The 14,828-nt window shown below is 43.4% G+C and overlaps 1 protein-coding gene across 1 annotated transcript in view; it reads left to right on the forward strand.

Annotated features, from left to right (window-relative positions):
* Positions 1 to 716: 716 nt before the first annotated feature.
* Positions 717 to 14,828, forward strand: part of efna3a (ephrin-A3a) — a gene marked incomplete at both ends in the record, with an annotated part of 66,370 nt that continues 52,258 nt past the window's right edge. The window contains one exon of the mRNA XM_080485052.1: positions 717 to 826. Within this exon, the coding sequence (XP_080341178.1) occupies positions 717 to 826 (110 nt within the window). The remainder of the gene's footprint in view (positions 827 to 14,828) is intronic.

Raw genomic sequence — 14,828 nt, forward strand, 5'->3', positions numbered from 1 at the left:
ACTGGACTGGTGACCTGTCCACGATGTTGTTCGTATAAGATGAATGAATAGAAGTAACACGATACTGGAGAAGCAATCTAAGACCATGTGTGTATATTTTCCTCCATGCAGTCGGTGAGACGCACGCGGGGTGCACGTTTGTAGGGGGCGGGGCTGCAGGCTGGAGGAACGCGTGAGCGCAGCTCGGCCATGAGAGGGCGGGTTTGTAGCGTTGTGTGCGCAGCGTGTGGCGCCTGCTGCTGCTGCTGCTTCTGCTACTAATGATCATGACAGAAGCGGCAGGTACGTCCAACCCCACAACAAAGATCCGGCGACTTTAAAGCCGCGTGCAGAAACACCAGACACCGACCTCAGCTGTCACTTGTGTGGCAGCCTTTCTTCTTCATCACGTCTCTTTAATGAAAGCACTGCCGGGAAACGCAAGGAGAGACTTCAGAGTGCGCTGCGGGCTGGAGACACAAGTCCAGAACACATTTTGGCACAAGTGAAGATGCGCAAATGGGTCTCGTCGCAATGGGATTTGTGTTGAGGAACACGTAGCCAGTCAGAAGTCACCCTCATCCAGCCTGTCGTGAAGTTGAACTGACGGTTTTTTTAAATTTCAAATTTTTGACCGCTGGGATGTTGTGAACGGCGGCACGTCGCTCGGGACAGACGGAGCGGGGACGCAGCGGGACGAGGGGGGACCAGGGCTGGACGCGCACACCGGAGGGATTATGGCTCTCGCAACGTTTTCTCTCAGCCTCATCACGCTGGTGCTTTCAAACTTGCACCTCTCCAGAGCCAGCAACCGGCATGCGGTGTACTGGAACAGCTCGAACCTCCTGTAAGTGGCTCTCCGCATCCATAACGCAGTCCAGGACGCACGAGAAGCAGGGCTCCTCTTTGTTGACGCGCACCTGCGCTCACAACTTGTTTACAAGCCATTGTCTCTCCACTCCTTCATTGCATTGAAATACCATTAAAATACAAACATCAGCAGTGGGGCAGGCAGTTTACAGTTTTAACACAATTGATTAGACTAAACTGCAAATATTCAACTAGTTCACTGCTTTTCTTAATTCAGAAAATAATTTTGACCCTTATTTTCTTTTTTTCTTTCGCTTCATTTCATTAATCGTCTGAGTGCTGTAATGCATCTCCAGTGGGAAAGTGTTTCTGCAATGTTCCTCTGGTTCACCCTGCATGCAGAGTGGTTGCTATATAAATATTTGATCTCGATCTCACATTTACCCATCCGCTGCCTCACAGTAATGACTCATTTAAGCAGTTATCTTTTCATTTACCTTGCTTTCAGTTTGTGTGTTGTCTGCCCCCACGCAGCATCACAACCATTGACATACCTCTCAAACTTCCAATAATGAAGCGTGCCTACCACACTCACACCCACTCACTTACATTATTGCATTCACGCATATTTTTTTCCAACCCTGATTCTTCAGCAGCTGTATGGTTGCTTACCTCACTCAGGTAAGCTTCCCCAGGCTCTCCTATCTCTGTCTCTACTTGCATAAAGCCAGTTTTCTGTGGGGCAGAGATCGATGTGGATTCTCCTGCCTTTATCTTCTCATTAGCCAACAGTGAATCCATCTTTCTCACATTCTTTTATCTCCTCTCCTCACAAAACCTCCCTCTTTGCCCCCCTTCTCTCTCTCTAGCTGTGTTCTTGCTTTGTCCATTTGTATTCACCTCAGACGCGGGTCTCTCCTATCGCCTCTCTCTATCTCATACTTGGTTATTTTCTTCCCTCTCCTATATTTCTACTGTGTCTCACCAGCCAGCCAGCCTGTCCCCCTCAATCCTCCTGTTTTTTGCATCTCATTACCGCCCCCCCATCTGCTGCTGGTCCCTCACTCACCTCACAGACTCCCTCAGCTTTAGGGCACATATACAGATCATTAGAAATAAAAATTGCATGAAAGATATTGCAGTGCATGAATGTGAGATGATTCAAAGGTTTGACGTTTTGCCCACCCAAAAAGGCTTTACAACACTGACAGAGACCGTCTGAGGGACTGTCGCTTCCATCACTTTCATTAATGATAATTTCTGAATGGCAGAGTAACATTCAAAACTATTTTATATTTATGACTGTAGTTAATGCAATCAGTGTGAAATGAATTGAGGAAGGGTCTATTAACTGAGACTTGGACGCATTTAGCTGTTGTACTGGAGCACAGTTTTTTTTTTTTTTTGTGTTGTGTTCAGTATTGGTTCAATCTATCAATCCTAATTAGTGGTTTTGGTGCGTGCTCCATCTAAAATGATTTTCGCAGCATGGGTACAGTCACTCAGTGTAGTTATTCATGACAGTGTTAGCCCATTTGGTGAATTTAAACGGACATTTATGTGTTAAGATGACAGATATGTTCTCATATTAATGAACTGAAATAGGTGTGTGTGTGTGTGACAAAGTGCAGGTGTGGGTCTCCATGCCTGCGTGTGCAAAACCTCTCCCTTCTCCACTGTGAAATACAAAATCTTCAAAATAATGCAAAAACTGACCCAGTTTGCAGGTAGCAGACAAATCCTCAGAGGCTCCGGCAAGAATACTGATGGCCATCAAGCTTTAACTGGCCTTAGGCTCAGAGCCACTTCTCTACCACTCGGACTACGTGCACACAGCCAAGGCCTCACTTCTTCAACAACCCAACTCCCTCCCCATCATCTAGCTCTCGATATGGAGGCAAGCACAAGAGGGAGCTGTAAGAAATTAAGGGAGTGACTGAGAGCCAGAGGGGGCTTTCGGGCCAAACTCCAGTTGTGGCCTTAATGTTTTACCCTTGAGCACAGCATTCGGCACAGATGGTTACGGCACAGCTGCAAGAAATCGGATCACTTGGAAGCCAAGCTGTGTGTACCAAAGCCATGAAAATGGCTTTTTATGATAACTCTCAGCTAGAAATGTCTTGCTCTGTTGTACTAAAAGTCAAAAGTGGATTGTTACACATTCAATGCCCAGTGGTATTGTGCTTTTTTGATTTTTCACAGATTTTTCTTGAGGTAAACAACATCAGGCAATTTATTAGAGCATTTTCTTCTCCCTCGGACAGTTTGAAACGAGATGTCTCGATTATCACAACCCAAGAAATACCTCAGCGCTTTGATTGCCACCCAAGATCGTCACGACCGCGCCATCCTCCATTACAAAGTGTTGGCCTCAGCTTCCGCTCTCAGCAGTGCGCCTGGCCAACTCGTTACAGATGTCCCTGCTAATGGCTGACTGAGGCAAGAAAAAACACACACGCAGGCCATTAAATCATCTCGCATCTGAGGCCATCTGCCAATTAGAGGGGGGAGATGTGAAACATCTTGAGAGCACGGGGGAGCAGCGGTGCACTGCGGTAGCTTCGCCTACCCACAAGCAGTGTCCCGTGCTCCCACAACCTCCCCCCATCAGGTGTTTGCCCTCGCTAGTTTTACAGGGCACATCTCCATAATTGGGCACCCCATGTCAGTATGATGAAAACAGCAGCTCGGCTTTCATTCTTTCTCCCAATTCTTCCATAAGTCACACAGTGGTTCCTCTACTGCTCATAACTGAGCAGAACACGAAGCCTTTGAAGAGGTTTGAGAAGGAATAACAAGGAATCGATCTGGAAAATGTGTGTCGCACTTTCACTGTGCAACAAGGTGAAAGTCTTATTTTACTAGTTTAGCTGATTCTTAGTGATCAAAGTGGTCAGTTTCTTTTATTCCAAACATCATGACCCTGATTTGGACCTCAAACGGAGTCCGTGCCCTCCCCGGACCCCATTATGAAGAAACAATCCAAGACCAGAGACACTATACAGTAACTGGTACGACAACATAAATGATCACTTTGACAAATAGCTTCCCGGAGAGTTCGAGGAACGGAGGCTCGCTGATCAATGTTGAGTCAAGGTGCCATCTCACTCAACAGGCTCATTAACCGGCAGCTCTGTCTGTGTGGGTGTGCGGACACGACTCGAGGTGGAGGTGGTTCCCTGAGCAGCAGTGAAGAACCTTGTGCCTCGCAGGGGGAAGTTTGTAGATATTTATTTCCATAAAATGTAATCATTACTCACAAGTAAATGAAGAAAGATGTGGATTCAGAAAATAGCTACACAGAGAGAGAGAGATGCAAAGTGCGGACATAGAATAGTACTATTGGGAACAGGTGGGTGTAATGGAGAAACTGTTGGTAAATTGATTGGAGAGCATGGGGCAAGGTGGGAAGTAGAGCTGTCTCCGACTAGAAAAAAAAAAAACAGAGGAAGGATTGATTGGGTTGCCCTAAAGTCAGAAAGGGTGAAAGAGAGCACAGGTTTTTACCGGATGTATGGAAGTTGGATTATTTGGTTGAATGTGCCGTAGCTGCTGTTTTCTGAGGAGATGATACTCACAGGAGTTGATCCGTGCTAATGTGGACACAGGCTGGGTCATTCATGTGGACCAATGGGCAGAGACAATAGCTCCCACCATTCAACCTGCCCCTCTGCCCCCGTGCAACGCGGCGCAGACGGAGCATGCAGGAGACAAGCAGGTCCGTCTCTTGGCTGTCTCTGTGATTTTAAATGCAAGTCCAAGAATGTAAAGATGAAACTGAATGCCTGTGACTCGAATGCGACAGTAGATGGTGTGTTCTAGTAAATGTGTGTGAATTTGTCACTGATTAAAAAGTCCAAATTAACCTTTAATGTGTTTTTGAATTAAACATTCTTGAGGTCTCTAATGAATTATTTCTCTCTGCTTGTCGGCGAACATTTGAAGGCTTTCTATATTATCCAGTTCAGACACCCCGCGAGTAGGTTGATGAATAGTCTTTTTTTTTTTTTAAATATATAGTTAACCTGACACTATTGCCAAGCTTTATTAAATCAGATCTGCAGTGATGTTTTAAAATGTATTGGTCGGCTACATATTGTGTGTCAGCAGATTTCGTCAAGCTAAAAATGACCATGAGTCACACAGATGGATGGAGAAACACTGAAAGGATATTTAATGGTTTGTATAGATCCAGGAGTGGGTGTGCAGATCAATACATTTATATGGTAAGGGAAGGTGAATGGAGCCCGGCCGAACAAAAAAAACCCACAGCCAGGTTGCTTTCTGAGCAGCAATCAATCTGGCCGCATCACATGATCAATTTCCAAATGCATTTTTAATTTGATTTCGCGGTGTCAGTGAATTGCCATGAAGCCTTTTGAGTCCAGCTCAGGAAGCACAGATCAGGTCTTGCCTTGGAACAACATGCTTGAGAATTGATTACTATGGGCTTGTCAGTCACTGCTCCAGGGTTCAAGCTCCTCGGAGATGCCTGCACTAAATACGGCCTTGGTAAAATATATGTGCTGAAGCACATATACCAAGAAACTGCAGTGCTTTCGTTGATAATATAGGGAGCAATGAAAAAATACAACATTTGTACAAGCCTGTAAGATCTAAACAAATTGTTGGTTATTTGTCCGTGACATGAAAATGAAAGGCTGTCACGAGAGTAAACTTCATCCGTTTGCGTTTCAAATTTAAAGGTTAGGCGACAAGAGTATGAGGTTGTCATTATTGCTAAATGTCTCACTGCTTTACCTGCTCAACATCTCAAGACAAGCTGAGGAAAAAAAAAAAAAGCTTATTCTGTCCTTGAAGATTTGCATTTTTCTATTAGATATGCATCATTAAGAATTCGTAACACTTACAGTCGCATTTGTATGAAAATAATGGCCTAGCCCCGAGAAAATAGCGCAAATGTATTAATGTTCATTCTAGGTCGCTCCTATTGGTAAACATTAATTTGACTCAACAGTGCAGCTAAATGAAAAGGTGGGTGGGGACACTGATAAACTCTCAGGAGGGGGCCCTTAATCAACCTGGAATTAAAAAGATATGAACCAAAGGGAGACTGTGAAAGCTTTGACTCTGTTAGAATGAGTCGCACATCTTGGTGTTTCTGCTCCTTTATCCTCACTCGTACCTTGAGGGGTCCAAGCCACTTCAAGCCTGCCAAGTTTCATTATTATGAGGAATTGGCAGTTTTGGTGTGCCATTATTACCTGTTCATGGGCTCTGATGGGAAGGTGCCATGCTCCTCACCTAGGAGGCGCCTCAATTGAGAGAGAGGGCTACTTTCTCTGGAGTATTGCAAAGAGAACCATAGTTTGGTCCTTCAAATGCCATCAAAAGGCATTAGCATTCCTGCGCTCCCAGGTTATAAAAACTACACTTAACTGGCAGTGGGAACCCACAGGAGATAGTCCTGATCCCAGACAGGTAGGACCAATTTTAGAGTCAATGATTTGAATGCAAATACTTTCCACAATGAAGGATTTCCTTTTTCCGATTGGTAGCTCCACAGTGCATTACACTGGGAGCCCACACCGTAGTGCCCGTCACCCACTGGGAAATTACACTGCTGCTATGATGAAAATGGCTGCCATGTAAGAAAAAAAGATCAAGGCTGTTGATAGGTGGATGGTCACTAGCTAGAGTTTGATTATTTGGGAAATGGTCCCCGTAACTCTACATGGCCTGGAAAATGATATGGCAGTCACAGCAGTGGGTCAAAATCTTATTATTATTATTTTTTATTATATGAAGCAGAAGGCCTCTTCCGAGGTATGGCAATTTAGGTCGTACTTCGCACCGACCGGCGCCCTCAGAGTTATCAGTGTCCCTTCATAAAAAGGCAGCGAGTGAGGACACAGGTTTGTGCTCTGTCATATCTTGTTCTCTGTTCATTCCCTTCAGGTCTTGAGCCGTGACAGGTCTTCCCTCTAATGCTCTTGGGTGCTTAACAACAGCGCCGTTACGAGGAGAGGAAAGTGTCCTTCCAGCTTAGCGGATGATACGGCTCCAGTTTTCCTTTTCATGCAAGGGCAATTTTGGATATGGGCAGTGTAGTAATTAGATATTCTGTTATAATTGAGATATTTCCTTATTGAAGATGTAATTATATGAAGGTCTGAAACCCTTTGGCAGACGTCTCTGTAATAAGAACATTTGAAGAAAATTGAAATCTCTTCTCTAGTGCTCTGTGCATCCAGAATGACAAAAAGTAATTTGACCCCTCAGCAGCAGCCTCCACCACATCCAGTGGCTTAATGTATTCCTCTTATGTTGTTAGAGGGAACATTTAAATCACTACGTCTTCAAGGGAAACTCTTCTATTACAAATGTGATGGCAAAGTCTTTAGAGCTTAAACATGTGATGTAACCAAGTTGGACGGGGCGCTACCTCCTGGCGAAAAATGAAGTTCTATTGTTTTGAGGAAGCTGGAGGGCTGTGCTGTTCAAATTCATCATTTGCAAATTTTTAAATGATTTTCCAGGCGAGGTAGCTCCACGCATTGAGGAAATGACTTTCTTTAACAAAGAGGGAAGATGTATATATTGTAAAATATACACTCTGACATGCACGCTGCAGAGTCGTCGAGGGGGTGAGCGAATGAACGCTTCCTAAAGTTGGTGCCGTAACGTTTGAGGAGAGTGGAGCTGCCTAGTAAGAAGCACAAAAAGTGAAAGTTATTATCAATATAATCTACCTGACCTGCATCTATGTCTCGACTCCAGAGGTGCACAATGTGCAGTACCTAATGGCACACAGCAACTTAACATTCACCATACTGCTGGGAAAAGTAAATAAACCCGAGGCTAATGGCCCCAGAAAGAGCTCACTGGTGTCACGATTAGAAAACCTCAAGTTCAATCAATGCGAGGAGATTTGAGCCAAGTGCAAAGCCAGTCTGACTTCTAAAAGCACTGCAACTTTTTGAATGTGCTGGTCAGACGAAGCTGATGTCCAAGACGGCTCATAAATATAACTCTCCACAGACATTTGATCAAGAATAGAGCACTGATGGTTTGCAGCTGTCTGAAGGGAGGTTGCCTCATAGACTTGAAGTATTCAACAAATACACAAAATACCCACAAATAACAACACTGTAATGCTGTAAGTATTCTCTCCAGAAGAGGCCGTCTGTCCAAGTTGGCTCCAGGACAAATGTAAAATTTTAAGTGAGGCGTAAATAAGGAGAGATTACAGGCTTGAAGGAATCTTTAGAATAGTTTAAGATCTTTGCTGAAGGGGTTACGTTATGCAAAACACATAGTAGGCACCGTGCTCATGGGCGCCTCGGAGAATGAATCTTTATAGTCCACAGTTTCACATTTGTACTTGGAAAACGCGTATGGGCCCGATTTACCGTATAAAACATGCTAAATGAGTGACATCGAGCACAGACAAGAATAATCAAACGCATTCTGCAGGTCCTTATTAAGAAACGTTATTGATTCTGTGTTTGAGTTTGCCTTGGAGTCATCGGATTGAACGTTACAACCTACAAGCACAATGTCAAATGTAATAATATGTTATAAACGCTATAACCAATTAACACAAATAATGTCATAATGGGAAATAATCAGTCAGAAGAGCAACAGAGAAGATAAAGAAACGATTGAAAGACCTAAGAAGAGTAACAACACAAAATATTGAACCGGCTTCCAGAAGGTATCGGGCCTATTTTTATAAATATGTTGTGAGGTACGGTGGAGGGAGAATGATGACCCAAAGCTGCTTCTCTGAGGCAAGGCCTGCACGCGTCATCGACGAGAAGATAAAATCCAGGCTTTAAACCTCATGGTCATGTCAGGATGATTGCTCGCCAGCTGAGGGTCGGTAGAAGTTGGTGATGGAGCTGGATGATGATCCTGCATGGAAGTAAACAAGACAGCTTAAGAAAATCCGTGTTATTCTCCTGGATGCCATAGAAATGATGTTGTAGGAATGAGGCTGGGTCAGAAGCAGGTTTTTTTTTCCCCCCAATAAGATTTGACCAGTTAATTTACTTACTCCTGCAGAACTGAGTTGTGATAGCTCTGTTCAATAAAGCATAAAATCTTATAGTTCCTTTCCTGGTAGTAGACTTGGCTCATTCGCTTTGTCTTTAATTGTGATTTATATGCAAACAAGATTGAGTTTCATGACCAATTCATACAGAAAACTAGGACATTTAAAGGGTTTTACATTCTTTTTATTGGCATTATAAATACTTATTTGCCATATAAGAAATGTAACTTATCCTTTCACAAACATACATTTATCGCTGTTTTATTTGAAGTAAATTGGAAAGTCAATCTGTCGGCGCATACCATTTTGCTGATCACGTTCAATAATGGCAACCAGATTGCCTGAAATGACTGCTTCATTATTTACGTCTGACAATTAAAGCTGAAAGATAGGAGATATAATGCGAATCCATCCTGTTGACGAGTCTGTCTCCTCGTCATCTGAAGTTACACAGACCGGGCTCTTCTTCAACTTTAAATGTCTGGACATCCTGAGTGAATGTGAATAAAATATTGATGTGCGTTTAAAGTATTACTTTGAGATTCCAACTGTTGTTGTTAGAGGGATGCTTTCAATCATTTGCTCAGAGATAATGTCATGTATTGATTGATAGTGACTATATTGCCTCTAATAGATGAAGGTCAGCACATCCTCAGTCTGGTGGAGGAGGCCGCTCATAGAAACTCAGGAGTTGCAGTGTTATTGAATTTTTTAAAGCCAAATGTCTTTTACTACCCTTTATAATGCCCACTTAATAAATCAATATTAGTTTATGTGCGTGCTGTTTTTATTATGTTTTCTGGTTTACTTTGCTGTCATGCAACTGAAGCAATTCAGTTGCTCGCTTTGAAGCCGACAGACCTTAATGGCAAAAGCTTAACTTTTCTTGTGCCGACTGCAGGAGTTGATGGTCTACTGGTGCAGAGATTGCTCCATCATTAGTAAGATTCTTTGTCAATGTCGGAGGAAAAAACAAAAAGTGAAAGGTGGGGGTAGTCTACGGTGATACAATAGGAGGATAAGTTGGTATTTCTTCTAATGAAGGGAAACAGTCCAGATCTCACTTATGGTGACAACAGAACATGTGTGGAAGCGGATCAACAATCACATCTGATAAATGTGCAAAATAACATACATCTAAACCTAAAAGAAAAGACGCTCGTGTTATTGTGGTGAGACCAATTCCCGCTGTTGGTTTTCATGCAAATGAAGCTTAACGTTTGTCAACGTATGTTCTGATCTTGCTTTAACACAAAGAAACTACTCAACACATGCCATAGGAGGCCGATGAACTCCTGCGTTCTGCTGGGTAAAATGTCTTTTCACTGAGTCTGATGGCTTTGAGGTAAGAGATATAACTGTGTGGTTTCCCATTGGAAAGTGCTGCTTGACTGCAGGGTGAAGCTGTCAGACTGTGAAAATAGTCTAAGTATAGCACACACTTGAGTTTACATTGATTTTTAAAGTGGAGACTCTTTTTGTTGTGTCGACCCTGTCCACATCCTATAGTATGACTGAGCTGCCCGCGTCTTCAAACTGATGATGTGCTGATCCCGCCGACTTTTGGAAGAGACAAAGTATTGATAAGTGCTTTGTATAACTTTGAATAAAGATTAGATAATTTTGACGTTGGTGTGTGCTAGAATTGGCTGCTGGTTTTTATCTTGTTCGTCTTTAAAGCAAACAGACAAAGGACACATTGTGCTGCATGATCAAAAGCTTGCGATGCCTTTACAGATGGCTGAGTTTTTCATTTTGATGTTTAGTTTTCGCCCAAATTAAATGATGTCGTCCATTAAAAAGTGTGATTCAAGACGACTGAGCGCATAAAAGTTGGAGAGATGTTTTGGGCTCCCTCGCTCTTTCAAATCATTACGTAATACAAGACGCGGCACAAAGTCAGCAGATCAGAAAATACCTCTATAGTAGCACGCGTCTTTCTCTCCAGGCATGTTTCCATATCTTCAACCTCATCATTTAATCAGGTCTCGTGTTGGCCTGCTTCAAAAATCTATTTGGAATTCATTTGCTGCCTTGATGTGTAAATTCATTTATGGTTTATACATGAGCTACGACACATGCATAATCATGTCTCTGTACTCACACACCTGCATTCTTCTCCTTCCCTAGTGTTCTCACCCATTGATTTGTATGGACAATTCATAACACACTAATGCTATCCTCCATCAGTGGGGACTGGAGGGGCTTCCTTTATGCTCGCTTCCTCTCCTATAGTCTCTCTTTAGTAGCGGTGGTGAGAGAAGGAGCTCCACAGCGCAGTTTGATAGTTGCATTTGTTACAGTTGGGACGGAGGCTTGCAGAGAGATGAGAAGGGGTGGCGCCCTGCTCGGTGGCATTACATTTTGAATATTGTACTATTAATGACTAGATTAGTGAGGGGATGTACAGGAGAGCCAGTGGGCTACCTGTGCAATATTTCCCCCCGATTAAACTGGTACATAGCCAGAGGAGACTTTGCACAATCTGGTGCAATGCTCCATTTGTTAACTTATTTATTTGGCTGCTTCAGCTGTTTTTCAGTCGCTTTGGGCTGTGTACAACCAGCACCTATGAATGTTGTTCTTGTGACTTTTGTAATGACTTTTGTAATGCGTTTCCTTTCTCATGGTAGCAACCTGTGCAATGCAGCATGGCACTGTCTAGACTGGCATTGTGTTTCAAACTGGGGGAACACACAGAGACGAGCCCGGCTCCTCACCATGCTGTGTGTGGGTGTATAGAATATCAATGTCCTGCTGTGCTCCCTCACTCCGCGTTTGTCTGAATGCTATTAGGTGGCATTTAAGGTGTTTTCATGTCTCATTTTCTGTCTGGGTTATTGTGCATGTGTGCGTACATGCTTGTTTGATTGATTGTCTGTGAAAGCAGAGTAATGATTCTGTCTCCTTGCCTGGTCCCTCCCTGTCTCTTCTGGTCAGTCTCTCCCTCATGCCTGTGCTTCCTTTTCGTTGGGTACTCTTGCCTCCGCGTAGAGCAAGCCAGGCCTCTTCGTCTTCCTGTCGTGCTTTTTTATTTTGAAGTGTTTTTGCTCAGCCTTCTGTTCCTGCGCCGTTCTCACCTTGTGTGGAGTCAATGGGAAGTCCCAGAAGACTGTTTCGCTCAACCGCATTGCCGTGCGTGGGACGAGAGCGGGAACTACTGCCCATTTACCTCCCCTTAATTTATCGCTCCATTGCAGCTGAAAGAGTAAATCACATGCATTGTATCATTGTTTTGAAACCTCGACTTCAACACATGGAGGAAGCTGTGTTTTCCTCTTTCTCTGCAGTGTTTTTTTTTTTTTTTCTGTATGTGTTTTTCAGTATAGGATAGAGTAACCATACATACAGTAAGATAGATTTGCTTTTGCAGCACTTAAAGAGATTCTGTGCCACATCCCAGGAGGAAGAGGTGGGAAGATGAAAAAAGAAGTTGTGACAAAAAATAACCAAAAGGAAGAGGAAGAAAGTGTGTTTAGGGGAAGGGAAACACAAAAAAAGAAGAAAAAAAAAAGTGCGAGAGGGGGATGTAAAGCATTTCAGAGATGTGAAGGCAAAGAATGGAGTGGAAGTGGGGATCGGCAGGGAGGGGGAGGGGGAAGGGGCTGCTCGTACATATAGTGAGGAGGAAGACTCCGTATGGAGAATATTAATGGTGTGTCAGGAAGTGGAGTATCTTTAAAGACCTCAACCTTTCTTCTGGTGCACACGCATGCTGTATCGAAACAGCCAGCTTGGAGGCAGTCCTATAAAACCACAAAAAAAATAGCACAATAGGCCTCTGCCTCACAATCGCTGAAAGGAACCAGGAGAGTTTACTGGGAGGAAGAAAACAAACTGCAGTGGCCACAACAACTGGAAATAAAATAAAGCAAGGACATTTTATATTGCATGCAGGAGAAATATCCATCCATGCATCCATCCATCCATCCATCCATCCATCCATCCATCATCTCTGTGTTCTGTGCACACACTCACTGATTTCTGAGTTGTTGCTGTGCTGCGGCTCAGAAATCCCTTCCAGCACCTGTCAGTGTGGGGATCTACGGCAAAAAGTAAAAGAGAGGTGTGTGTGTGTGTGTGTGTGTGTGTGTGTGTGTGTGTGTGTGCGTGCGTGTGTGTGTGTGTGTGTGTGTGTGTGTGTGTGTGTGTGTGTGTGTGTGTGTGTGTGTGTGTGTGTGTGTGTGTGTGTGTGTGTGTGTGTGTGTGTGTGTGTGTGTGTGTGTGTGTGTGTGTGTGTGTGTTCAAGTGAGTGGAGAGGAGCTGAAGGGGGAAGTGACGCTCATTTACCACATGATGTAAGGAAGAAACACGCTGTCTTTCGTGGAAGCCTGTGTCACAGGTGACAGTCAGTGACAGGGCCAAGAGCAGGCCTGTCAGGGAGGCAGGAGCCAAAGAGGAGGAAGCACAGGAAATGAATGTGGGATTCCTCTTATAGCAAACGGCAGAAATACAGAGAGAGTATAGGCGTAGGCTGAATGGCAGTGGAGCACATTGTTAAGAGTTAAATGATGTAGTGAAGAGGAAAACATATACAGCCTGGGGTCGTTGTATAAGATGAGAAATGCTCGTATGACACATTGACTGCAGAAGATGGATTCCCCCGGTGGAAATTGGTCTGATACCAGGATATTTATTTCGACTGCCATTGAAGAACACGGAGGTCATGATTGTGAAAGAAACCGAGACTGCTGATAATCAAATTTACATCTTAGACTGTTATTTTCTTTCATTTGATGTGGTGTAGATGTAAACTTGAACATTTCAATGTATTTTTCATTTCAAAGTTGTGCTTGTTACATGTAAAGGAATTACGATCAAGATTTCTCCAAAAACTAACAACAGTCTTTGCATTTGCAATCCATTAAAACTGGTAGCAATTCGTAATTAGCTGCCTTTAATTTTCCTACCGGGAATGAACTTTTGGTCAAATTAAAGGTTCCATTAAGTCTAACCTCTGGCGACTGCTATAAGGGGGTAAATTAGCACCAAGGAAATGATATCTCCAGGTAATGTGCAGTGCCAGGGAGATAACAGCAGTTTCAAAAATGCCACTGACATTAGCATTCCTGCTATGTGTGTGGGGCTTTCAGTTTTTTAAATCTTCAAAAAAAAAAAAAATGCTATTTGTCAGCAAAAAAAACCTGTTTCCTGCCTCCGACACCTCCTCTTCATTAGACAGTTCATCAGCAGCAATCTATCATCATATGTATTATTTATGAGAGCAGAGTTAATGCTAAACACACAGCACTGATCATTTTTTTAAATTTAGGTTTCAGGTATATGTTCAAAATGGTTTGTCAGCCCTATTGTCTGTGCGTGTGTATATATATATATATATATATATTTGTGGGAGAGTGCGGGAGAGAGCCCACCATGCTTGAGAAAATGATGCCTTTCTTCTTAATGAGACCTCATTCCCTCTCAGCGCTGCCACCTCAAGCTGAGCTGAGAGCTGAGGTTTGCTGCTCTGCCAGCCTCTGCTCACAGGCTCGTATGCAAATATCCATTTTTCAATCAACCTTGCGGTTCATTCTGAAGCGTTCGATGTTGGTCTGGCCTTCTGCAAGGTAATTTACCCAGAATTCCTTTGACCCCGCGGGGTCGCGAGGTGGAATGACACCTTTAATCACTAGCCTCCAGTCAATGTTGACAAAGACGGAGGTTACCTCAAGTAAACTGGCCTCGAGTCTGTATTTGAATAAATGAGGGACGATGTCACAGCACCGACTGCGTTGTGTTATCACCTCATACTGTAATATGATAAAACAATTTGCACCATAAAAACACAGACCCTGACCTAATGTCTGTGTTTATTAACTCACCGGGCGGCTTCTTTTAATAGGCAGTAGACGCTCGACAGGGCAGCACTGAAACAACCTCTGGACTGGCAACTTTAGACTGAAAATAGCTCTCATTGTGGCTGAACAGCAACAATAAGGAAATTAAAACTAGATGGAGTTAAGTGGAATTTCCAAATATTTGATCGTCTTGCGATTGTGATAAGTAACGTTGTGGCTCG

Source organism: Lipophrys pholis, assembly GCF_963383615.2.
Source record: "Lipophrys pholis genome assembly, chromosome: 17".
In the NCBI taxonomy this organism is placed as follows: Eukaryota; Metazoa; Chordata; class Actinopteri; order Blenniiformes; family Blenniidae; genus Lipophrys; species Lipophrys pholis.